This window comes from Halyomorpha halys, unplaced genomic scaffold (genome assembly GCF_000696795.3).
Source record: "Halyomorpha halys isolate HHAL.00 unplaced genomic scaffold, Hhal_1.1 Scaffold126.1, whole genome shotgun sequence".
Taxonomy (NCBI): domain Eukaryota; kingdom Metazoa; phylum Arthropoda; class Insecta; order Hemiptera; family Pentatomidae; genus Halyomorpha; species Halyomorpha halys.
In genome coordinates this window covers 605616-632657 of record NW_027112074.1, presented here as the reverse complement: position 1 = coordinate 632657, position 27042 = coordinate 605616, and the positions used below count along the sequence as shown (strand labels likewise).

Below are 27042 nucleotides of genomic sequence, written 5' to 3'. Positions count from 1 at the left end.
GGGTGCGATATATATATATATATATTTCCTCGAGAAATACTAAACAGGCATTGCCGATGTGTACGCTGGGACTAAAGGACCTTCAACTGCAGTGAGTCCGTTCAACTTCAGTCTATCACGGAGTTTTGTGGTTGATCTGCAGTCGTTTTTATCAATTCTAATATATCTCACTTGGAAAATAGGTTTGATCGAATAAATTTACCTTGGCACGCTTCCAAGTTATACTATCGCAGCAAGGCTTCGTATGTATGTTATTATTTTGCCTTTATTTTTGAAATTGTTTAGATAATCCAATTAAACATAAAAAAAGTAGGAGGTAAAAGTGGATTATTTGAATCACCAACTTAAGCCACATACAAATTTTCAACCCTTTAATTCAATTTAGGGAGGGTTTGAAGATGCACAAAACATTAAAATCCATGAATAAATGGCGGCAATAGAAGAAAGATTTTAAGACTCACAAAAGGTTTTACACAGCCTCTCCTTAAGCACCGTCACAGCGGATGTTAAATCTGTTAAAACTGGTAGGATAGAAAAAACAAATTTAGACTTCCGAAATGAATATCTCTACTACTACTCAATTCATATTCAAAATTCCATCCACTCTTTCGATTTGAATGGGCTTTAGAGATACAAAAATCTTCTAAAAAAAAAAAAAAAATATTAAAAAATAATCAGGATGTGACAAACAATTGAGTCCCCCAAGATGTACTTCTCCAACAACAATTCTAATCACATACTAATGTAATAAGAAATGTTGAGTGGAAATAAATAAACACAAAACACTAATCCCAACTCAATTTATATACAAGTAATTAATCCGAATTAATTAAGATGCACAAAACCTTAAAAAATTCCTCTGGATAGCACTGAATTTTAACTGAAATTCACTTTTATTGTTTTACCCAGCAAACAACCCTACCTACCAAACTTAAGTTCTTATTATCAAAAGAGGCCGCTAGAGGAGGCTTAATGTAGTGATAAACAAATATATGTATTTATACATTACGTGTTCCAGGGGTTATATAATGACAAATTTACAGAAAGGAGTAATACAAGTTAATAACCAAAAAATCGTTTTGTCGAGCTATATATTGATTTATAACAACCATCTTATTAAATATTGAAACGATGAAATAAATAAAAAGGATTAACATGAGATGGAAAAAATAATGGTGCATGAAACACATTGCTAAAAGTCAACTAACTTCAAGATTAAAAAAGGCAAAGGTATTGGAAACATGTGCGTTCCCGGGAATCTCAAACATGGTTAACAACAACAAAAAAATTATGAAAAATTAGCAAGGATACAAATGAAATTTTTAGTAAATATAGGTATCAAAAGAAAATGCCACATCGGCAATAGAAAAGTACAATCTAGAATTAAAGTTAAAAGCCTAGCAAAAGAAGCAAAACAACTGAAATGGAAGTTAGCCGGACATGTCAGACTTGATACGAGATGATGGTACAAAATCGCAACTGACCGGATAAACAAGGAAATACAAGGCAAGATGAATTGTCCAAAGAGTAGGAAACAGTTGGGCTACTGTGCCAAGAAATAGGGACCTATCGGGTAAAGTAATAAAGAACTTACTGTAAATTATTATTTATAGCCAAAAAAAAAATTAATGAACGAAGAAGTAAAAATTGTGTACATTTTTTATTAACTAGACTCATACCTCCCAAGGTAGAGGCTTTTGTTTCTGTAAAGAATGGAAATAAAGCTGTTATTATTATAGGGATTATATAAAACACACGGCCACTCCCCTCCGATGGAACAAAAATGTCTATTATTTTCTAAAAAAAAAATTAAAAAATATAAATTGTCAAGAACAAACGACAAAATTCTTCTATTAATCTTTCGGTCTATTACTCACCTTATAAATTTCCATTAACCGGTATTATGATTTTATTCTGATAATTATAAATGTAATGATAACCATATTATAATGGTAAGGATTTTGAGTTCATCTCAATGATATTCATATGAGTATATCATGTAAAATGTATGCATGTTTTAACCAAATATAAAAATAAAGGAGATCACGAAAAAATAAATGAGTTTACCTTTAAGCTTACGTATTGTGATGTATAAATGTTAGAATTCTTGTTTCATGGTAGGAAATAACTTTCCTTATATTTTTTCGCTTTCGAGATTCCACGATGACAGTCTCCAACAAAGCACGCTGAAGGCAGTCCAGCGACCATAATCTATCTCCAATCGATAAGACAACAACTTCGATAATATCTCTAATGTGGTCACGAGTATACAATCTGTGCACTCTTATTCTATATGATTCCGACTACGGTATTTTTTCCGAATGAATAATGTTACGGCATCTTGTTTATAAAACAAGTTGACCATTATTTGCTGGATTTCAAATAAATTTTGCTTATTTATGAAATTAATCCCAATTATTTCATATTGTTTAACACATCTTTATTCCCGGTAAGTTATTGATCAACTCGCAATGGGTAAAGCTTTAATCTGTTTAAATAAAAATTAAATTGGGGTTTCTTAAGTGTACAGTGGGAAACTTAATGATATAATAAAAATAATAGTCTGCCGCAGCACACTGGTCAGTATGTGCTTTATTTCCACAACGTTTTTAGTCCATCATCTTCTTTTCTGAAAATTCTCCCATTGGGGTCAGACATAATTTGGCTACCAAAAAATGGTGTTTGAAAAAAAAAAATAACAAACACAAGATATGTGTTCATTTTGCCATCTTACGTGGCTGTGGTCAACTTTTCAACCTGAGAGAAATAGTGGAGTGTTGAAATCGGTACTAAAGAAATATTAATGTTTTATATTCGATATTAGATATCCATATTTGATTTCTGATACAGGGGTATCAATATTTTGTTGTTGATATAATAGTTTTAAAAACGAATTTGAAATTATGATATCTACCTAGATTTATTAGTGAGTCTATGAATATATCATATACTTGATCGAATAACTTATCTTACTAGTTTAGTTGCTTAATATAATCATATAGACCAGAACTTAAATATGATTATTTTTAATATTTAATAATTCTAATATAATATTTTTAGTAAGATATTTTTAGTAATCATTAATCAGTATTAATGAAAAGAGAAAATTATATTCAAATATTAATTTTTAAATTAAAAATTTTCAGAATTTTGTGTAATAATATTAACTAAAATATTACTATTTTGTAAATAACATTTATTTTTCCTAAAAAAGAGAACTTTTAATTGTATTTTTCGTAAAGTTAGTTTTTATATATTTAGCACGGCTGTGAAATGAGCCATCAGTATATATTTATATTCATTTAACATAAATCAATTTAATTGTTAAATACGGTTCTCAGGTTGAGAAAAGAACTACTGTAGACTTTCGATGACAGCCGTTGAACGTTCCTAGCCCTGAGCTCGTGGGCGACATTTCTATCTCCAAGATCTGGAATTCACTTAAGACTAAATCAATAGAGAACAATGGATTATCGATATAATTATATCGAAGGGGCTGTATAAAGGATCTGTTACATAGAGGTCGGTTTTTTATACCGCCTCGGGTCACGATAATGTGTTTTACCTCAGTGTTGGTCGGCCTGGTCTCATAGTTTTAGTCTATTGTTAAAGGAGGGTCTAGTACCGTCATTAAAAGTTCTACCATCGAAAATAGAAGAAAATATTCGACTTATCGGACGATCTTGTGGATTAAAGGTATTAGTGAACAGTGATGACATCGTGGGATTATTATAGGCTAAGGGATTTCTTATCTAATAAAGCTACTTCAGTTAAATCTTTTAGAATTTTGGAAAAATAAACACAAACTTAAAAAAAAAAAAAACTGTATGAGTATAATTAAAATAAAAATTCCAACTGTAAATGGATTTACCAAACCAACTAAATAGGGTATCTAATACACCGATATTTTCGGGTGCAGCGAAGCATCAAAAGAGGTCCCTAGGTAGCTGTTGAACCTCTGAGCTTTGACAGTTCCCATCTATGCCGAACCGATATCAACAGAAGTATCGGGTGTTCCTTAAAACATATACCGTTCCTTAGGAATTGCCTTACCCTAGGTTGGGAACCATTTGGACCCTTTTTTCAATGTGGGACCTGAACAATTCCTGCATTCTGGAATAAGGAATGAAATAACAATCGCTTCCATATGATATTAAACTAATATCAACCTTATGTACAAATTCCTCCAAAATCCAATCCTTACAGTCCAAAATCCTTAATGCTCCTTACTTTGTCACAAATCAAGTCATCCATCAGGACCTCAATGTTCCATGTGTTGCCGATTTGTTCCTTCCATAACAAACTTCTCAACCACCCAAATCCACTTGTTTCTAACCTGGCTTCTCCTTCATTACCTAATAATCCTTCTAGGCGTCTGAAAAGAAGATGGCCTCGAGATCTTCTCCTCTAGAAATGTTATTGGAGTTCTATCAGTGGGTAGATTCTCCACATGTTTGTATCATGCACTATGTCACCTACAGAAAATTTACTTGTTGTATATATGTGCATACAGTTGTAAATAACAATAAATAAATTATTAAAAAAAAAAAAAAAAAACCTTATGTATAAATTTAATCAATCATCTACTAGCTTTTTAAATAATCCAGACTCTATTATTTCGAGATTACACATAAAGGCAATGTAGGCAGCAGCCTTTGCACCTATAAATATAGGGGGTAGTTGTAATAGATTTAGTTTTTTTCAAAAGATTATATATTTAGTCCTAAAGACAATTTCATCTATTAAGGATATAATGTTCATACGTATTTTTTCTTTAAAATTCAATTACTCTGACATATCTAAACATCTTTCCTTCCACAATCACCATCGACGATGCTTCAATATATGTACGTATAGAAGTCATTACAATATTACGAATTTATTCTAGCACTACTTCCTTTCTGTTAGCTTCGCATTAAAATGTGGTTAAATCCGAATTTCGGAGAGGGGTCTTCGAATGGTCTCCTAAGCCACTATTCACCAACTCTTGATCTTGAATAAGGAATGTCATGAAATTATTACAATTATTTATCTGCAAAATTCCAAGCAGTTATTAAATATATTGATTACATGAAATTTAAAGATTTTTATATATTCCATATATCTTAATTACCATAAGACATTTTTATAGGTTGTATTTTTTTTTTTTTGGTTAGTTACATTTTAAATGATAATGTTGTTTTTGTATATTGGAAACTTCCATCATTTTTTTTGGAGTCATATTTTACTTAGTTTTCTTTTTTCTTTTGAAAAATAAGATTTTTCAACTTTTCTTTTCTTTTTTTTTTAATATTCTATTGTTTCTGTTTCTTATCTAAAACCTTGAATATTGTTTGATATTTTATTTACTAGGCCAACCCTCTCTGTATGTCTCTAGGCTGTAACAGAGGTAAATAAATAAATTAAAGACAGAAAATTATCATAAAATATTAAGTGTTTTACACCCCACAGGACATTTCCAAACTCTAACTTGTACCACTTTCACCCATTCACTAAATATTTAGAAAAATATAATAGAATACATATATTATTATATGAGAATAAAATTGTTTTGATTCAAGAACCCTGTAGATTTCAAAATATTTTACTAACAGTAAAATTCGTAATGTAAAGGTTATAGTGACCCTACATCTACTTGGCAAAGACCTCTTGATTTTAACCCGTCCAAAGGTGTGGCCTAGTCTAGCGATATAGATATAGATCGCCGTGGATACAGATTGTGCCACAGCAGGAAGCGACTATCAGATGGCCATAGGCTGTCTTCGGAATACAAAAGTGGAGCTATTTGTCTCCGTCTGCTATCTGTTTGATTCACCGTTAGGTTCAACACTGTAAATTGTATTATTGTGTGATGTATTGAGATGGTATATATATACCACCGCAATACATCAGACAATAAATATTTATGTATGCTTCCTGATGGTATTGATAATACGATATCGACAGTTATATGTAATGAAGGATTATGGCCAGTTTATGTTTGCAATGGAAAGTAAAGAACAATCAATGTGACTTCATTTCCACTTATCTTATGTTATGTTTTGTTTTTTCTCGTTATTGTCTTTTTCACGTTTTTAACATGATTTTTTCTACTAAAGCCCGTGAGACATGGGTTTGAGATGAAGTTGGGGAGTGAGATATGAGCAGGAGAATGAAGAAAGTGGCTTGAAAGGGAACCCTTTTCCTGCTTAGGATACATTTCAAGAAGGAGTAGAATATTTTTGAAATTAGTAATTGGAATCTCCGTTAATAATGTTACCACCAGTTTCCATGAAGAAGAGTTTGGATCGAGACTGCGTTTACGCTCTCTTCTTTAAACCAGTACTGCCGGTGAAGTATAGGTTGCTACAGGATTGGAATCTTTCAAAAAATTTGACATGCCTTCGTGAAATTTCTTGTTTCACTGTCGACAGTGCTAGTGTGGTATGTATAAAATTATGACCAAAAACAGTTATTTTTACTTTCATTTAGCTATGTATGGAATATATAGTAAGCGATATTGAAAAATTCGACTTCGACGGAAACACACGTTATGAGATTCCCTTATTTCAAATAACCGAATCTTGTATAATTATTTAGGGCGGGTGCATGCTTGGGATATCAATAAAATTTTTTCATTAATCACCCGATCATCGAATCTACAATTTTTTTTTTTTTAAATTTTCCAAAAATTTCTTTAACCCAACTAGTAGAGCCAGAATCTCTACCGAAAGCTCCTTGATGAAGATCTAAAAATCAGGTAGAAACATCGGCACGAATAAATATTTTTTTGTTTATTTGTGTTTTTTTTTTTTGGTGACTGCACCCTCCCCCAACAGCTTCTCCACTTATTGATCTACGCCCAGTTATCTACACCTCATTTTGTAGTTATAATTTTTTTTTTATTGCAAATTAATTGTTCAGATTAAAATAAATGTCACATTAAATTATGAAATTTTATTATATTGTTGAAAGTGAAACTCGAAAATTAAATTTTTGTGTATAAAATCCTTCTTATAATTTATTTATAACTTGTATAAATATAGTATACATTTTGGTCAACTCTATTTGTATGGGGGCTTCGTCCAAAGAAAAATAAACAAATAACTCATGGAATCTTTCTCATATGCAATCTCTCCTAGCCATGTTCTTCTTGATATAAATTTTCATTTTGGATTGTAAATAGATCAGGGCGGATAACTTGATAAAATTTAACTATCTATCATTTTTTGATTGCCATTGACCTTTATTAAAGTAAGGAAAATAAAACAATAGTTACTAAACGATTATCCTTTTGGAACCTTTTGGCAGTACGTCAGACACAGAAGAATGTTTCAAAAGTATTGATTTTTAACGAGCCGAATGTCACGATTCCTCCAATTTTTACGGTGACTATATACCAGATCCTACCGTTAGTGGAAATGTTACTAGGGTAGTAACTGTATATCTTCAGTGTCTGCAGTGTCACGGACGGCCATTACTTGTCCTCCCTGAAAGTATTCCGTCTGAGTTGGCTGTTCCGGTAATCCGAATTTGACCAACAGATGAGGAAAAAGGATTAAGTTATAAGAACAAAAAAAAGAAAGAAGTATGAAAAAAATCTTAAAGAGTCATAAAAATGAAAAGATCAATATAAAATTAAATCCATGCAGATTATGTGTTATAAGAAATCGAACTTAATATGACAGCTGATTCTAAATTACTACGTTATAACAGTTCCTTTTAAATCTCAACTAAATTTCATTCACACCCCTGATTAAATTTCGTTTCTGACTAATCAGAAATATTTTTAATAATTCGAGTGAGGTGGCAAAAGTTATGAAAGTCTGAAATTGGGGGCTTCGTTTTACACACTTTAGAACATTCTAAAATTCTGACTGAAGCCGCCGGACTTGAAAGTGGGTTTTTGTTACAAGAGCATAACAACTTTTTTTAAGAATATCTTTTATTTATTTATAACTTGGTTTGTTTACTATAATTTTTTTTTATGAATGTATATTGGAAATTTTAACATCGCATGAATCTATAAATTTAAACAAAGTTTGTTGAATAAACTGAATATTTATGATGGATCACTGAAAAAGAGAAATATGGAATTTATGAGAGTGGAACAGAGAAGATAAAATAGATCCGATTAGTGGAAAAAAATAAAAACATGAACAAATGAAATGTATAGTACCTCAGTTATATAAAAAAAACCACTATATTATAGTATTTAGTTTAATAGAAAAAAAAAAAGAGGAAAAATATATTGTCTTTGTTTAATACTTTAATGTTTGTATTTATATTAATGTCACAATAATGACTAGTATATTGTGTCTTATAGCAACTCTATTTGGGCAGCATTGCCTGTAAATAAAGCCTTTCTCTCCTTTACGCTCCTTATTATGATTAAATCAATCATATTAGTAATTAGCTGCTACTAATAAACTAAAAGTAATCAATTAATTAACCTTATTTTTTTCAATGCGAACAATACTGTTTCTGAATTAGAATTAGCTACTCTCAACATAAAAGATGTTGACTCCTGATGTTGATAAGCGTTGGTAGCTGTTGGCTGGGCGCCGGCCTCGTGTTTGAAAAAGATTTGTCTTATCATTGGCCATATATCAACCGGGTGTGAAGCTGTAATCCTACCAGTCCTCGAGCAAGGTGTGAAGTAGAGAATGGGGTCATGTTGGAGTACTGTTGTCACTGTCTTCCTCCTGTTCGATCCGATCGTAATCGCTGTATCCACTTTCTTCCCATTCATCTTCCCTTTTGTTTTAAGGCGTTTGTTCTATAGGCCTGTAAAGCCACAAAACGAGGCGTCCAGAGAAGTAATAAATTAATGAAAGCAACTATAAGAGCTTTTATAGGCACAACTGTCGATTTAATGATTTTTTTTATAAATAATTTATTTTTTTACTTTCAATTTATATGAAACAATTATATAGTTAGTGTGAGGATACAGCATACACACACTGACACGAATGTTTTTCTATCTCACTCTCGTTTCCCAAAAAAACCCTTAAATAGGAATTTTCGAAAAATATCGGAAAATAAAATTTTTTGGCCCAAAATTTTCACCTTACAATTGACCTTTGATTTCTTTTGAAAAATCAAACACATATAAAAAATTCTACATGACTCAACAAATCTACAGCAAACTTGGGAATGGTTTAAGGCTTATAAACTGCAACAAAGGGTACAAACAGGATCTAATTAAACAAATTAGAACCGGAGATGTAAAAACAAAAAAGTTTTTTAAAAGGTTTTCTTTATTTTAAAATAATATTTCGCCTTTTCCTTGTAAGGGTAATAAATCTAATGTAGGGTAAATGATCAAATATACAGCGTTCCAAAGGTCGTATTAGAGTTAATTTGAAAAAAAAAAATCCTTAATTTTTTATTTCTTCGAAAAAAGGTATTTAATATTGCTATTATTATATATAATAATTATATATTAAATTAATATGGACTATGGGTTAAAGGAAAAAAATATCTTGTGTTTATGAGATTTCTTTCTTTTGAATAGCCGATTAATGAGTATTAATTTTGTTTTTTTAAGATTATAATGAACCAAAAGTTGTTTACCATAGGAAAATTCCTATATAATATCTTTGATCATGAAGTATTACAACTTCATAGATTGAAAGGATATGCCCTTTGGAGGCGTGGCTTACACATGTATCCATAGTAACACTTCTGTAGGGCGTGGCCCTTCCCAGCCCAGTATTCACTACTGTGCAGGCCTCAAATCTTTATTGCTTAATTTTATCCTTATCATACTGCTTAATAGGTATTAATTAAATTACCTTAGCATGAAATAATATTTTTTGATATCACTGTTTCGTTTTTTATCTAATATTTACTGTTAAATATTATTAGGAAACATTCAATAACATACAATTTCACAGAAAACAAAATTATATTTGTAAGTTTTAATCCAGGATTGATAGCTAATATTGATTCTTACCTATTGTAATAAATCATTTATTACATCAAGACCAATATTTTAAACAAAGCAGCTTTAAATTCCTTGTAAATCAGCTTTAAAATCAGGACATCTAATTCAATTTTTCGCATCGGGAAAACATCACGTGGAAATAATTGTTCTTACAAAATATTGAGAACAGGGTTCCTGTAGTTTTTCTCCTGCTTATTATATAAAAAGTTTCCTTCTTTCAATCAACAATTTCCATTAAAACCTTCTTTTAAAAAACCTAATCCTTTTATGAGCATTCTTTTCCACCTTCTCTCCTATGGATCATTAGTGCTATATTTCGCTAATTCGGTTCTTTGCGTAATGGACCCATAGTGATTTTTATCTGTCTTACGTTTTGGTGTGCTGAATCAATTTATTTTTAGGTTGTATAATCCATTTCCATATAAATGAGTACATAAGCTCAGTGATAAATGTAACTTAGCCACCTATCGCATTGGGGTTTGACTAGAGTTGTTATGAAACGTCCCTGCTATTGTGTTAGTTTCCATTAAGCTTCCCATATCGAAACAGCTCCGAATTTCGATTTCAACAGATTCATATCACTACATCACTAGATGCTATGTATTTCCTAGGATCTATTCACTGCAACTAATACTTTCTATGCCTCCTAGAGAGACTGAGTATCTTATGATAGCGTTAAGAAACTAATTGTACACCCCAACTGTAAGATATCAAGTGACCCTGTTTGCTGAGATCCTGGAAGACAGACAGCGACTATTGACTTAGGCCACATCTGGTCGACCACAGTCCTGTGGGAACTGCAGAATATTTGCTTTAGCCTCGTCAAGTGCCTATTCAGTAACGGCAGCCAGCCACCTAGTTAGTAATTCACTACCGCCTAATAGGTCTATTTGTCTTGTCCAGGTAGTTCTGGATGAAAGGGTTTCTCTCCCTATCGGGTGAAATAGTATGGAAAATTATTTCGAATAGGTGTGTATAAAGTTTTATTGACTTACGTAAATGGGATGGCATAAGACTAATTTCGCATAACATTTATTTAAATTTATCGTATTATTTTTTTATTAAAGCAATATGGTCGGAGTAATGGTCGAAAAAGTACTAAAATAACAACAAATTTATGAAATGAAATTTTTAAAAGGTTATTCATATCTACGTCTACTTCATTCTTCATCTAGTTTTCTCTGACCACCGAGTCATAGTAGCAGTAGGTCGGTGTGTGTATATGGGGAATGGGGAGGAACAAGGAATTAGAAAAAAAAATTTCAAATTGCAACTGCCAAAATATGCAAAGGGATTGGCAAAATTTATAATGTTGACCAAAATTCCTAACTACATTAAATTGTTTAAATTTTTCCCAACTGCATTGTTATACATTTACTAATGATTAGTTAGATGTAATACGTTCTCTGAGAATGATTTATTGGTTGTCAGATTGTTATGTAAATGAGAAAAAACCTGAAGCGTTGCAGATGTTAAAAAAAACTGATTTTAATCAATAATTTATTTTTGAAAGATATACTGCATCTAAGTATTTAATTATGATATAACTTGAAGACCTTCTATAAGTATAAATATGAATTTGAACTTTTCATTTACTGTTGCGTATATTGGGACTGGTCAACAATATTTGTTTGCATTTAAACAAAATTATGATTGTGAAATTCCAATTTCATAACTTCAGAGATGTGCGTACTATTTTTAAATTTTAGTTACTCTTTTCCTTTATTTGATTTTAGTAACAATGTGATCATTCATCACTATTGCCTATTGCTCACAACGCTGTGACAGATTGTAATGTCTATCAATAAATAAAGTTCGAACAAGTTACTGTTTTAAGTAAAATGTTACATCAAAATTGTCATTGCTCGAAGTTGGTTCCCAACAATCAAATTTACAAATTCTTTGGATTTTCAATTGATTGAAAAGGGGATAATACCCCACAGCAACTCCTTGGGACCAATGAATATAATTTCCATTCCTTTAGTTGATAACATAATAAATAACTATTTTTGAATAAAAGTTAGCAGATTTTCTAAGTTTTTAAGTTGTTTTCCAATTGTTATTCTTAAACTTATTTATTTATTTTTTGAAACATTTAATGAGGTTTCACATGATAAATAATAGTTGCGAAAAATGTCTTCGAAATGTAAATAAAAAAAAATGATTCTTTTAGAGTATAGAAATGGAAATTTTCTGTTTCAGAAACTTTAATGGGCCTTCTGGTACGATTTTAATAACTTTTCTTTATTTTTTTTTTTATTTGATGAAATAATAAAAATAATGATTATTTTTATATGAGAATAATAAACCATTAAATATCTATATATCTGGAGGTATTCTGAAAAATATTTTTGAACATTCTCTCGATTATCTTTTCCTTATAAACATTTTTTGTTCTTTATAAGGATATGAATGTACCTAGAAAGTATTATCTTATAAATATCATAGAAATAAATAATATCTTAATTATATAAGTTAATTAAACTTTAATATAATTTATTAATAATAAACAACCCTGGTCTCAGGCCGTAGGATTCGAACCATGAACTTATTGGAGACTTTAACTCCAGCCAAACGCATACCTCATTGCCCGTGGATTATTGGCAAGTCTTTGCACGCAGAAGACACGCAAATGCTGTCTGCATCAGGAATCACTTGTACCTAATCCAATACGTTTAATCTTCCATTTCATGAACACCATTCGAAACAATACTTCTTTAGGATTTAAAATATTTCGATATTCTAGGATTACTGATATTAGATTATTTCATTTTTTTTTTCGCTGTAGTCCATTTTAAAAAAATCACGAAACTTTAGTTGTTACTCGCACCTCAGCAACGTCACTCCGGCTTGGGCGGATTGAATTTTATTTCGTGGCAACTCGATGGACTGAAATTTGGACCTTCTCACTGTTCTTGGTATAAGCTAACGTAAACGGTTATTAAGGGGGACACAACAGTGACGATAAACAGATATACATTAATTTGGTAACGGTCAATAGGATAAAAAGATAAAAATTCTAACCTAACTCACATCAAAAACTAAATGATCAAGATTAAACTTTGGGAGCCAACTTTTTTATACTACCTAAGGCATTACTAATAAAAATCCGAAAAATTATGAATTTTAAGATTAAATTTAAGATCCTTTTCCGGTAAAATCAATTATTAATTCACTTACCTCTTTCACTACACCACAAATCGCTGAACACATTGAACATTCACATAAAAAGAAAGCTCGTCGCCACGATCAGATAAACGCTCCCAATTTGAAATCATATATTGTATAATTTTAAGTTAATGCATAGAATACTAAATCTGCCATTTGCTACGATCACATCAATAATTTAAAAAATGACAAAAACAACTTTTCAATCAGTTTAATTTCTATTATTCTTTATTGAATATTTATATTGATATAAATAAAATATCACAACAATTCTTTACCCCGATTTAGGGTTTCAAAAATTTAGCACAACTTGTATTCTAGGAACCAATGATACATATGTTCAACGGACTAACTTAATTTACCGATATGGTTAATTTTTGAATTGTAGCACATTATCGATTAAACTAATTGTGATGTAAAAACATTTGAACAATCTGTTTTTTTTTTTGTATTTAAATTTTCGTAAGGATGAATGGAGCTGAATAGGGATTACACATGAGGATTAGAATGATGAGTGAGGTTTTGAATTTAAAAAAATAAACAATTAGCAAGTTGAAGAAGTATGTTTTTTCCTTTACGTTTGAACAAGTTTTACGTTTCCTTAGTCAACAGAAGGCACACCACATAAGGCGAATATCTTAAAAACCTGCTTCTACTGATCGTTTGAGAACTAATAGATATCTGTACGTCGTTCATAGGAGTAGTACTTTCCATGATAATTGCACAAATAAATTCTCGAAATATTTATTTTTCGTTATATTGAAAAAAAGTGAGTTTTAGAAAAACTATTGAATGTAAAAAGCCCAATCAGGTCTCTTATTTCCGAAAATTTAATATACTTTAAAGGGTGCTTGTTAAGTTATTTTTAACTTAAATTGTGCTTGTTAGTTATGTTGCAGGTGGTTTGAAAGTTAAGGTTTTTATTCCTTATGACTATGATTGGTAGAGTCATCAATGCTGATTCGTAAATATACATATTTTTCCTTTTTCTCCGGGCTCCTATACAAAATGAACAATACCTGCTACAAGACATTGAGGAAGGATGACGCGGCTACAGACTTACCTCCTGTCACAGGAGCAGTGCATGAGAGTGCTGGGCCTCCAGTTGTAGAGGCCATAGCCGTGGCTCATAGCGGCGATGTAGTGAGGGCAGGCCGTGTCGTGGCGGCGGCAGCACCTGTCCGCCTCCAAGAAGGGCCCCAATTGGCCGTAGCGGCTGGCGGAGAACCCCCTACCGCACCACAGCGTCCCGGGCATCCTCAGCAGCTCTCTGTCGTTCGGTGATCTCGATGAAAAAGGTTAACATAGGGTATATCTTTGTCACATTCTCTTAGGGTACATTAGTAATATAGATGTATAGGATAGATGGGTGTTTATAATGTCTATAAAGCAAATAACTACGGCACTAAAATGCAGCCTTCAGCCATAAAATTTATTAGCCAGATTATATAAAGCTCTACTAATAAATGCTTCCTTGTTTTGTATATCATAAATGTTTACTTAAATATAGTTTCTATTACAATCATAACTTATAAACATCTAAATGATTTCATTCCAAAAAAACTAGATAAGCAGTAATATATATTTTGTATTTTATTTAAAAATGTTTTATAAAATAAAGTACTAAAGTATGAAATACTAGCATTCCTCTATAGGTAAACTACTGAACATGTTTCATTTCTACTATTGTAGTTTCTCTAATTGGTTGGTTTATTGATGAATAATATAAAAATAAAATCGATCTAAATCGTAAAAACAGGTAAGTAAAATAGAATCTACATCATAAGGTTAGGAAATATCATATTTTGAACAAAAGGTTGCGTCAATTGATAGGCCATCCCGAACCCCTCTGACGCTCGACTCAAGTACTGATGATAGTTGATGGAAAGTTTTGTTGGCGCACTTGATTGAGAATGCTAGACCGTCTAGGAGGAGTCTGACTACTTTCATTCAGTAACACACTCGGCAGTGACCACGGAGCGCTCTCTGCTCGAAACCGAAACGCATTCTGAACATAAGTATACCATAGATTTTGACTGGCATAGCCCAGAACTGTGGCAGATGAAAAACAAAAACTATTTTAATCGTAATAAAAGAATTGAGGTAATCAGAAAAAAATTGTTGTGACATTAAATACACTTGAACTGGACTACACAACTAATAAAAAAAAACTGGAAGATTATTGGTTGACCGTGTGTAAAGATGAAAGGAATATGGTCCGGGTGCGGTCAAAAAAAAAAAACTCAAATAGTTAAAATAGTATATTTCTACTATTTGAGTTGTTTTTTTTTTACCGCACCCGGACCATATTCCTTTCAAATAAAAAAAACAAAAATAATTTGAGGACCAATCTCAAAAGGTCGAGGAACTTAGACTTTTCTATAGTTCTCATAACACTCGCAAGAAAATGGAACATTACTTTACGGAAACTGTACTAAGAATGAGTTTTCATTTGAAGATTCACACCCTTACGTGATGAAAGGAATTAGTGAATCAGACCGTATGGGTTTGGTCATACTTCCATTTATTGCGATTATGATTTCTTGTTCTCCGGCTGCTTCTGCCCTAAGTCTCCAGCAAGTCAAAATAAACACCTAATTCATTAATTTGTTAAATTAACTACCTGATTACTAAAAGTTTTTAGAACCGCCTGAAATGAGTTTCCGTCTTAAGTATGATAGAAATTAATTTTTAAAATTATTTATATATGTAAGTTCCATGATATGGTTTTCTTGCATCGGAGGTTACACTAATGGTAGTACATAGTGAAGCTGTCCCATTCACTAAATTAAGTTGTAGATAAACATATATTGATCCACTGTCGTTATTTTCTCGAAATCGTGATCATCTCTTAATCACCTTCTGATTACTTTGCTACTGACACTAACCACCAGAGGCCAATAAACTGTGATATTAAAGTGAAAGCATGAGATAGATTACGGGATATGCTCAGTCGATATTTAATGAGTTGTATACCGGTTAGAAACGGATATAGTTTCCTCAATTGAAATAATAAGCCAGATCAATCTTAAAGAGGTGTGAGTGTGGGGGTAATAATCTAATAAGGTGGAACGAGATAAAAATTATCTTTTGGTTTTCAGTTCAGTCTAGGAGAGATTTTCCAAATTTCTTACGATAATTTGATTTATTAGTTACGTTTAGAACAGTAGTTGTTGAAAATTTTGATTTTTTAAGAAAAGTGAAATATTGTAACTATCTTATTCCATTATTTCAGATGTATAGCAATTTTTTTTTAAATGTTACACAAGAATGATCTCGTAAGTTCGTCTTAAAACATCGGACAAATACAACCCGATCTCATGATAATCTCATGAATTTGGTCATATCACTCTTTGTTCTTTGTCTCTGTATTTACAGAACAAAATTATTTGTATAGAAATTTTTTTTTTCCAAGGTCAGTGCATCTTCTCTATCAGGTATGTAATTAAATAATTAGCTATATATTAAGATTTTGATAAAATGATTACTTATTTTTTTAATTATTTTTATTACTATTATTTTCTAAGTTCTATGAGATGTGGATAGATATATGGCTAGGAATGAGGAAGTGGTTGTGAAGGGGTATCTTTTACTACACATAGAGAGTGCATTTGAAAAAGCGTCGGAGGTGTTTCGCGTCTTTGGTACATGGTGATATTCCTGTGTTAAACTTAACGGGGCTCTACAGCCTTCTTGAATCAGTTGAGTAAATCAATAAGTCAAATGAATTTTTTATTTCATTTGAAACAGTAAGGCAAATCTTTTAATTCAGTTTTAATTATTTTTTATTTCTAGAGCGAGGCCCGCCCTAAGTGAAGTAACCGATTTTAAAATTCTGACTTATACTGCTTTTAAGGCCTTCTCTAGATAGTTCCTATAATCTAATCCGAAAAACAAATGTTTTGGTGTTTTTTTTTACCCCGACCAGGCCATGTCTGAAGTTTGATTAGCACGAAATAAAAGTCCACCTGCCTAGGTCAGAATCGAACTGACGCCGCTGCATGCTGGAGGTTGCATGGTCATTCGAAAATTCGGAACCTACTCAACACATTCGGCTACAACAGTCTCTATGTTGCATGATAGCTGATGATGTTTGATAGAGGAGTTTAGGAAATTTGTCCTATTGATACTGGTGTGATCATTATAACTCTTTGTAATAGCTCCCCCTCTCTTCAAAAAAAAAAAAAAATATATATCTTATTTTAAGTAATAAATAAATTATGTGCATTATTTTGACTCTGTGGATTCACCCTAATGTCGGCAGTTTCGGGATTATTTTAGAATATTAATTGTCAGCCAAGTAGCCCTCCACCCACACTCGACACGACACAATAACTTTCTTGTGCTCATTCAAGATTGACAGGAGATAGCTGGGTGAAGTGCTGTCCGCGAGTGATGTGTGCTACTGGTAGCTGAGTCACGTCGGCTCTTTATGTCAGTTGGAGTATCACAGGGTACCGAAAGATGTTGATGGCTCTGTTGGCCAACGGATAAGTAGTTATCTTTATTTCCCTTTTAATATTTTACTATCTTATCTGAGTAATTCGTTAATTTAATGGAGACGTCAATGTGAACAAGAATAAATGATATAATCGGTATCATTCAGGTCAAATAGAAATAATAATGATAAAACCATGATATAGCTTTATTTATTTTTTACAGTTATTGAAATAGTATAATCTGACAAACTTAATACTCCATCTTACTAAAATTAAAAATAGAAACGTATATAAATAATAATAATAAAAATAAAATAGTACAATTAGTATAAACTGGAATGAATAATAATAACTATACATTTTTTATTTGATTTGCGGTTTACCAATACAGTCCTATGTAGTATCACGGGGATAAAATTAATATTTTCAGTGAAAATGGTATTACAGAAAATATTAAGTCCAAACAGTAACTTCTTGTTTTGATCGTGATTGATGTCAATTAGGAGAAGGCTTAAAAAATTCTAGAATGATTATCATCCTTGTACATCAGCCACAACGAGTGAACAAAAGACGTGATGTTGTCAAGATCTCTGATACTGTAAGTAAGGAATTTTTATGAGTGAGCTAGTTTCTTCATATATTCAGTTTGTCGTAAGAACTATGAATTCTTTTTGTTAAGTTTTGTTAATTATATAGGTCAAATGAATAATTAATGAATAAATAAAAGAAGTGAATAAAACTTATTCATCGATTCAATTCATCAACCATTATTTGAAAAACCTGTAGGTGTTGTATCAAAAATTAGTTAAAATGTGATATATTACAAGGTTAGGGGTTGATTTTAAACTGATTAAATATTTTTTAAAAAGTTTGGGATTCGTGGTACTACACTATAACAGATCTATTTGTGAATTCCACCTAAAGAGTAATTTTAATTTCTATTTTCACTCACTTATAAATGCAATATATTATAAAGGGAAGCATTGGGATCTTGCAAAGTTTCTACACAATACACGTTTTGAGATCCCTTGAGTCCAAATAACTTAGTCTCTCAATATTGGCGGTGTGTGAACATCATAGCTCAAAAACGAAAAAAAATTTTCTATTTTTTAAAAACGGATCTACAAATTTTGATTAAAATCAGCATATATATGTGTAATCAAGTAATCTTTAACATTAGCTAGATCTTATCTTCATTAATGTAGTTGAACAGGTTTTGAATTCCGAATTTTCAAAAAAAAAAATTCCTCTAAAGTACCATTAATTTTAAAGGAGATGATTGGGGGGAGGACTGCGGTTAAAAAGAAAATATTCCTTAGTTTTCTGTCTCTTAGTTTGTGCAATTTTTGTTTTTTATTTGTCTTATATCTACTTGTGTTATTACGTATCATATTTGAAATTATTAACCATTTTAGGTTGCTAACAAGTATATAAATGTGAACAATGAAAGAATTTAATAATTGAACGATGGAAAAAATATAGGAATAGAGATAGCAGAAGAGACTGAAAAAATAAGAGAAAATCGAGCGTTTGAACTCTCCAGTCGCAGTCATTTGAACAGGTCTTTGTCATATTTAGTTAAAATATTGTATTATTAGGAGGGACTAAGTTGATATTTATTTATTTTAGGAAACATTAAAAATATTTACATCATTTATTATAAGTAGATACTTCATCTTTAAAACATTTTTCTAGTATCATTTTTGTAAAATTGATTATAGTGTGATAAATAATTTAATTAAGTTATCCTATAGTTTTTTTTTTTAGTCACAAATAACCTAGAGTTTCGTTAAAAAAAAGTGGAATAAAGTCACCTAATTACTTACGATTCGATTATAAAATATATATATATATATTTTTTTTGCTTCTAGACTGATTAATGCTCAAGCAAGACATGTCTGCCGGTGGCCAGCGAGGTCGGAACAGGTCCAAGCCAACAGATGTCTTTAAAGGTCCATCCCCAATGGCGCCATTTGCAGTTTTTGCGAGGCAAAACCTGTTTTGGCGGGAGATAGGCTAATTAAACAGCCCAAGCCGGGAAGCTTGATATAACACTTAGCATAATCTAATATATTTCCCCGATGCCGCCAGGTATTAAAAAATATTTTAACCTCAAAAGCTATTTGTTATCATAATTGTTGCTTATCAAATTGATTTATGGCACAATTTTTCACCTGTCACTTGTATCAAATCAATCTTGTTATTACTAAAATAAATTATTAACATACTTACAGTGCCTTAGATATATCATATTAAACTTTATTTAAATTTCAACGTAATCCGTGACCGATATTGGCCAGGATATTAGCTATTCAGAAAAATAAAATAGTTCTGTGAAATATTATGATGTTGTTCAGTTTTATAATTTAAATTACAACTTTACACACACAACAATATTAATAGAATAAATGTGAGAAAATATTACACGTTTATATCGTAGCAGCTGTTGATCATGGATTCAAATTTGGATTATAAATGTATATTTCAAAAATTTTATTATTACATAACTAATATATCCAATCAAATGAATAACATTTGAAATCGATGTGGGAAAAATTACAAAAAACAATGGCTTGATATAAAGCGTCTTTAGATGGTTGTTATAATCGCGGAAGAAAATACATAATATTTATTCCAATTCTTGCTGACATCTTCAAGAGTCAAATTGATAATAAAGCTGTTTAAACGGCTAAATATTGTTTTATCTGGATATTAATTTCCGCGCATCCGTAAGCGAAATTAGATGATCCTCACAATCCTTGAAATATGTTTAACGTTTCGATTGGTTATGCTTGAATATATCTAATCTTTGATTTCTGAAACATTAAGTGACATATTAAGTGATATCTGAGGACAGACATAAGTATTTTTTATTTTCTGCATGAATAAAAACTTCTTTCTTAATCTTCAGTAACTGGGACGCATGAATATAAAATCAAAAGTAATATAAAAACAATTACTTATATTATTACTAAAAACAAATACAGAACTTATTCACAACTGATAGAATCTTAGACTATACAGTCTTGAACTCGAGCCGATCATAGATACAGAAGGTTGAGAAAAATCTTTCATTATTTAAAGCAGGGAGAGCAGAAATGTCTATCTGTTGACAGTTTTAAAATAATAATAACTCAGTACAAAGGTTTGGATAGATAACTAGTACTTGCACCAAGCTACCTTTCATTTTTGCCCGAAAACATAGGCTAGATAGAGCAAATTGACCATTAATAATGAAAAACTTGTGACAACCAATCAAAATACCCCATCTACACACTTGTGCATGTGAGTACTAGCCAGTTTTATAAGCGTGCAGCTATAGAACTTTTGGTAAAAAATTTACATATTGCCTGATGATGTAGCCTTACGAGACATTGTGCGTTGAAAAGTGTAAAATATTATGGGGACAGACCTACCTCCTGTCGCAGGTGCAGTGGCTCAGCGTGAAGGGGCTGAAGTTGAAGTTGTTGTAGCCCTGGGACATGGCTAGGATGTACCTCTGGCACTGGTCGTGCCGCCGGCAGCAGCGGTCGGCCTCCCACTGCACTCCCAGCTCGTCGAAGGTCCGGGCGTTGTTACTTGGGCCGCACCACTTCGTGCCCGGCGTCATAAAGGCGTGCTTCCAGCTGGCTCTGGGGATCGTTCACCATCGTCAGTATTGCATCATTACTATGCAAGGAATGCTTACTGCTCGGGTTAGTTAAAGCACTGGACGGTTGAGATTAGTCTTGATGACACAAATTAGAGAATGGTTGCTTTGTTGGTTGTATATTTAATAATTTGAGTTTTCACTCAAGGATTTTAGAGGTGAGCTCTACATGCTAGATGTAAACGAACTCGTCTGGTTTTGTCTGAGGCGGCTTAGCTAGCTTCTATCAACTCCAATTTACGATGTTGCTATTGCTTTATTAGCCTTAGAACAATAAGTCCCATTCCTACTAACATTAGGGCTCGAGGCGCATCGGTCAATGACAATAATTTATTTTAGGCTGGATTGCCCTTACAATTGTTTTAAAGCCACGAGATTACTTTTCTTTTTCTGTTACTATCATTGTACGATATAATAACTCTCATTTCTTTACGAAAACGCTTCAAATTAAATATGTCTATAAATTATCAAATAGCGAACTGATAAATGTGGTTGAGGAGCATTTTTCATCATAACATCCCGTGCCATTTTAATTTTATCCTTTATTAAAAGCAAGGAATGTTTTATTATTGTTATTTTAAGATTTATTTTAGCATGCGCATATGTATTTTTGAAAAATGAAAATATTCATATTAAAACTAAAACTCCCTTTTAGAAAAACAAAAAAACATTTCGAGGTCTGTTTTTTCATCAATAATTTCATTAACAATATCAATGTGACTGTTTTAAAACGTATTAGTTTATCATGCGATTAATTATAATGTAAATAAATAAGTTGATATTTCTAATGAAAGAATTATTGCCTAGACATTTCTAGAGAATAGGATACACTTATCCATTTAACGACTAAATTTTTGTTATACAAAATAATCAAGACTGATTATTAATTTTTAGTTATTAGTCGCGAATAACATAAAGCGACACTACTACATAACAAATAGTTTAGTTGTTTTTTTAAGTTGCTTCAAACGACTAACGCCTAAAACTTTAGCTGTAGTTGTTATAAACGATAAACAATTTAGAATAGAATTTATATTTTGATGCAATTATGTCTCTAATTTATTTCAGTGTTTTATTTCCTAAGAGTTTATTTATTTTTCCATTTATCTGCGACTTTAAATTTTCCAATTATATGTAATTATTTCAGGGGGCAGATTCGGAAATAATTATATTTTACGCTTAGATCAAAGCATTTATTTTGTAGGAAAATCATAATTTGCATTCTTTCCCGGATTTGATTTAATTAAAAAAAAAAAACTTACTTTTTTTTAAATCAATTTTTTATCCAATTGATTCTTTATCTGATTGAAATATTAGTTGACAAATGTATTCGGTTTTTTTATTGCATACAATTTTAGTCATTTTGAAGAAATTTATATATTCATGATGAAAATGTTTGACTAAAAATTCATGGACCGTTTTTTCGGTAGTATCAATTTTCAATCGACATCCCAGTGAAATTACCATTTTTAATTTTTTTTTTTTATATTTACGTTAACTTTAAATTTAAACTAGAAAAGGCGTATGGGGAGTTTTTGGGTAACATAAATGAATTAAGTGGTTAGAAAAAAAGAAACATTTTTCATCCATCAGTAGTTTAATCTTAAGTGTAAAAAAGTAAATTTAACAGAAAATAATGTAAATCCTATATTCTATTAATTACCTACTAATTACATAATCCTTTTATTAAGGTGGCATATGTTCCTGTGTATTTATTCAAAATTATGATTTTTATAACCTCCTTCTACTGATAGGAATAAATTGAATAATAAGCCAGTGATCATTCTTTATGATTCGGCAAAGATTCAATTCATCTGAATTAATTAATAAAAGAAAAGAAAAAAGGAAGGCGCATTTCACTAACCTATTTACAAAGTACAAATGCGCTGAAATAATCTAAAAGCACAGAAGAAACATTTAAATATGCAAGCATGCAATCTTCCAAGTTAGGGTACCTGGAAAGGAAACTGCTAATGCAAGCGCATAATGATTCGTGCATTCTCTATTTTGTGTACATACTGCAATGTTCATCTATACTAGTAGCTGTAAGCATTCCTTAATAATGTGTATGTTTCACATATCTAGACTGTACAGAAATAACATAAATGTTTTATTGGCAATGGAGATATTCATACACGCATTAGTGTCTTGAATATGAATGGAAATACACACTCTCTATTGTATAAGCTACTCAATTCATAGTCTATTCACTATTTTAAAAGTCCTTGTCGGAGTGTAATGTATTATTGTCACTGATTTTAAATAGAGGTGTAAAGTTGAAGCACAATAGCTGAGGCGTGTGATGGTATAACATGGTAGCAATAATTTTTTATGGATTTGTTTTTGTACCATCAACTGCTATTTTAAGACTCATTTCTGAAATTAGTGAAAGAATATTTAAGAAATTTTTTTTCTTAAGAGAATAATGTTGATATTAAGTTTCAGTAACTGTTTACTTGTTAGTGGTAATGCATTATTAAAAATCATTTTAACCTTGTAAAAGTTTTCGTTTTATCAGTAACCATGTTTTTCGACCGAACCCTTTAACTCTTAGAAGAACTACATGTACCTGAGATATATGAATACATTGGTAAAAGTGTAATATAAATCGATATATTTTTGAAATGCACCCATTTTTTTTTCGTGAGTTTACTCGTATCATTGCCATTACGCAATTCTAATTGAAAGATTGTAGGCAAAAACTGCACTATTTTGATTATGGGAAGATGAAAAAAATATATATATCTTCATTTTATTCCTCATTTGCAATCTTCTATCTTTTATTTTCCAGGTGCTATGTTCTTGCTTAAACCACTTCAAAATCGTGCTTTTTTACCGAATACCCGTAATTGTAGAGGCTTGCACGGTATGGCCTGTGATGTTTTTGATATAATATGTTGTTTAAACTCGTGTAATACTGGGCATTATATATATTAATTTTTTTTATTAATAGGTAGGGTTTTTATTACCAACTCCTCAGTTGTCAATGGCCTATGTACAATGTTAAGTTGGCTTAAAATAAGAAATAAAATGAAAAATGAAATCTACAGGTGGGGTATTTTAAAAGAAAGAATTGAATATGCTGAGATTTTAAGCAAAATTAATTTATAAAAAATATGGGTTAATTTCACGTTTATATTTTAAATTCAACTTTGATATAAATTTTAATAATAAAATAAATAAAAATTTAGACATTTTAAAACAAATCAAATTTGTGCCAGACCTGATTTTAAGGAAGGTTAAAAATATTGTGTAATAAGAAAGTAATAGTATTGTTAAGTTTAATCTGTAATTAAAACTTTTAAAATTTAATGAAAAATGATAAAATAGGTGATTAGACTTAAGTTAAGGCAAGCTTATTAATAATTAATATGATTCTCTATTGGTTTATTATTTCATAGGGTGATTTTATCTTGTATTAATGACCCGGTCAGAATAGTCTGCAAAAAGTTTTTAAACTATTGGTTGTGAGATCTAAATTTATATTTAAGGTGTGATAATTTATTAGTTATAATGTTACTTGTTAAAATCGGTTAAGAATGAAACGTTAAGTCTTTTAAAGAAATGATAAAGATTGTTTTCAGACTTAACTTGAATAAAAATTATTTTATTTAAATTGGTAAAATATAGTTGACCGTATAAAGTTGATTGTAGGAAAGTAGACCGGGTGGCGGTCAGTAAAGCTATCAAAATAGATAGTAGAAGAAAACTATTTATTTTTAACCAACGTTTCGCCCCATTTTGTAGAGCTTCGTCAGGGATGTCAGATTGAAACTAAGATGACAACTGAAGCTCTGCGGGCCAAAACGTTAGTTAACTATAAATAGTTTTCTTCTACTATTTTGATACCTTTATTGACCGCTACCCGGACTATCTTCCACAATCTGTTTAATTTAAACAAATAAAACCAGTCTCAAAGAAGTGACAAGATTAAATATAAAAATAGACTTAAGAAACTGAATAAAAATAATTCTACAATAAATAAAATTTCAACTATTTTACGACATAACTGATTTAAACCATTAATAAACCATATTTGCTCCTGAATTTGAAGGTATAAATACATTTTTACCGAATACATTTTTTTTTTGTAAAGCCTGGATTCTGTCTATATTTTCTAACGAATTTCATCTTACTTCAAGTATCTTTGTTACTTAGACTAAAGGCAGTAATTATTCCAGAAAAAATAAAAACTCTCTTGAAAAAAAAAAAGAATTGATATTTAAATGAGGCTTTGGAGCTCTTAATGATACCCAGAAGTCATAAAATAATATTTTACAATATTACCATGAATAGCTCATGTTTGGAATCGCTGCAATTTATAAAGAATGGGTTAGCTACTCCCAATTAAAACATCAACCGCCCCCACCGAAACTGCCATAAAATTCCCAATAATTGACATTTATTACCTGTGGCAATATCTACACTTATATTTCAGAGTCTTGGACGGGACTTTATTCCCCGCCGCCGGGGTTATGAGCGTAGTAGCCCGGCGATAAATTAAAATCTTTACTGCTCCTGAGCGATGTCCTTCGGCAACCAACTCCAGGAGGTCTTCCATGTCTGCTTATTTCTTTTTGATAGCTTTGTATTGGAAAGTCGTTAGCGCATATATTAGTTTACTGTACATGTTACTGGTATAATGAAAATTCAAGGAATGAATGAATAGACTTAATTTATTTATAACGATGTGCATGGCTATAACATCTCCATTACCAATTAAATATTCGTATTATGATACTTTGATTGTAATGTGTAACAAAAATAATAAAATTTAATTTAAAACGCAAATATATTCTGATACTTTCTCTCAACTGTCTTTATTTTTTTCCGAATTTAACAACAGTTACTTCATCAAACCTATAATTGTTTAGTCTGTCTTTTTTAAAAGATTAATCGACTTGAGCTGATCGAAAGGGCTGAAACGTTGGAGAAAAATAAAGATAGTTAAGAGAAAGAACAAAATAAATTAGTGTTCTAAATTAATTTCACTCTCAAAAAAGTAATTAATCTATAAAATAATTATAAACTTATAAAATCTAAATCTAAGGAGGCAATGAGTTAAAAAATAATGAGCACGTAAAATACAATGTGTAATTAAAAATATCATATATACAATACTATATTTTAAACCTGTTAGAATTCTTGATAATGAACCTACGCCAAAAAATATTGCTTTGTATTACATATTCGTTCCATATTTTCTTTTCCTTTCTACAAATTTCCAACACCAGCTTCTTCTTTGGTTTGATATATTTAATATATTGATTATAATAATTGATTTATACATCACTTTCGCTTAACTATTCTTAATTGTTTGTTGTTTGTTAGTTTTGAAAGGGCGTTTAACAGCCTGTTCAACAACGCTCCTTGGTTGTTGGTTTTGGTAAGGCCTAGTAATTCATAATTAATACAATTCATAATAGTATTTTTTCTTAGCAGTTTATTATGAGACGTGGTTGTTTGTATTTTTATCCTATTTAAGGATACAAACTACAAAGTATAGTACATATTGCCGGTGTCCAATAACCTATCGAAATAAAACAATTTTTAGGAGAAAGAGTGAATTTTGTAATTTCTTTGCTTTGAAAAATTCTGTGTGTGTGCTTAAGCTGTCTTGCATCTTCCATTATTACAAACACTAGGTATGAACACTTTTAATAGTAACTATTAAGATTTTAATTCGTAATCAATCTTTAAAATTATTTAAGAAAATCGATTTTATTTTAAATTATCATGTTGTGAAAGTGTATCGTCAATAGTTAAATTACATATAATCTTTACTAATGTGCATAGAGTGCTTGACTTTTGACTTAGCCTCCCCCCATTCTCTCTCTCTCTCTCTCTCTCTCTCTCTC

At 30.9% G+C, this 27042-nt stretch overlaps 1 protein-coding gene across 2 annotated transcripts in view; it reads right to left on the bottom strand.

Moving 5' to 3' along the window:
• The window catches only part of GIIIspla2 (Phospholipase A2 group III), a 164208-nt gene that overhangs the window by 32364 nt on the left and 104802 nt on the right, over window positions 1–27042 (bottom strand). Inside the window, exons 4-5 of one of the 2 annotated variants that reach the window (XM_067050023.1) lie at window positions 20952–21167; window positions 14160–14381 (exon numbers count right to left, since the gene is read on the bottom strand). In XM_067050023.1, coding sequence (XP_066906124.1) covers window positions 14160–14381; window positions 20952–21167 — 438 coding nt within the window. The remainder of the gene's footprint in view (window positions 1–14159; window positions 14382–20951; window positions 21168–27042) is intronic. The other variant, XM_067050024.1, reaches the window with a different exon arrangement.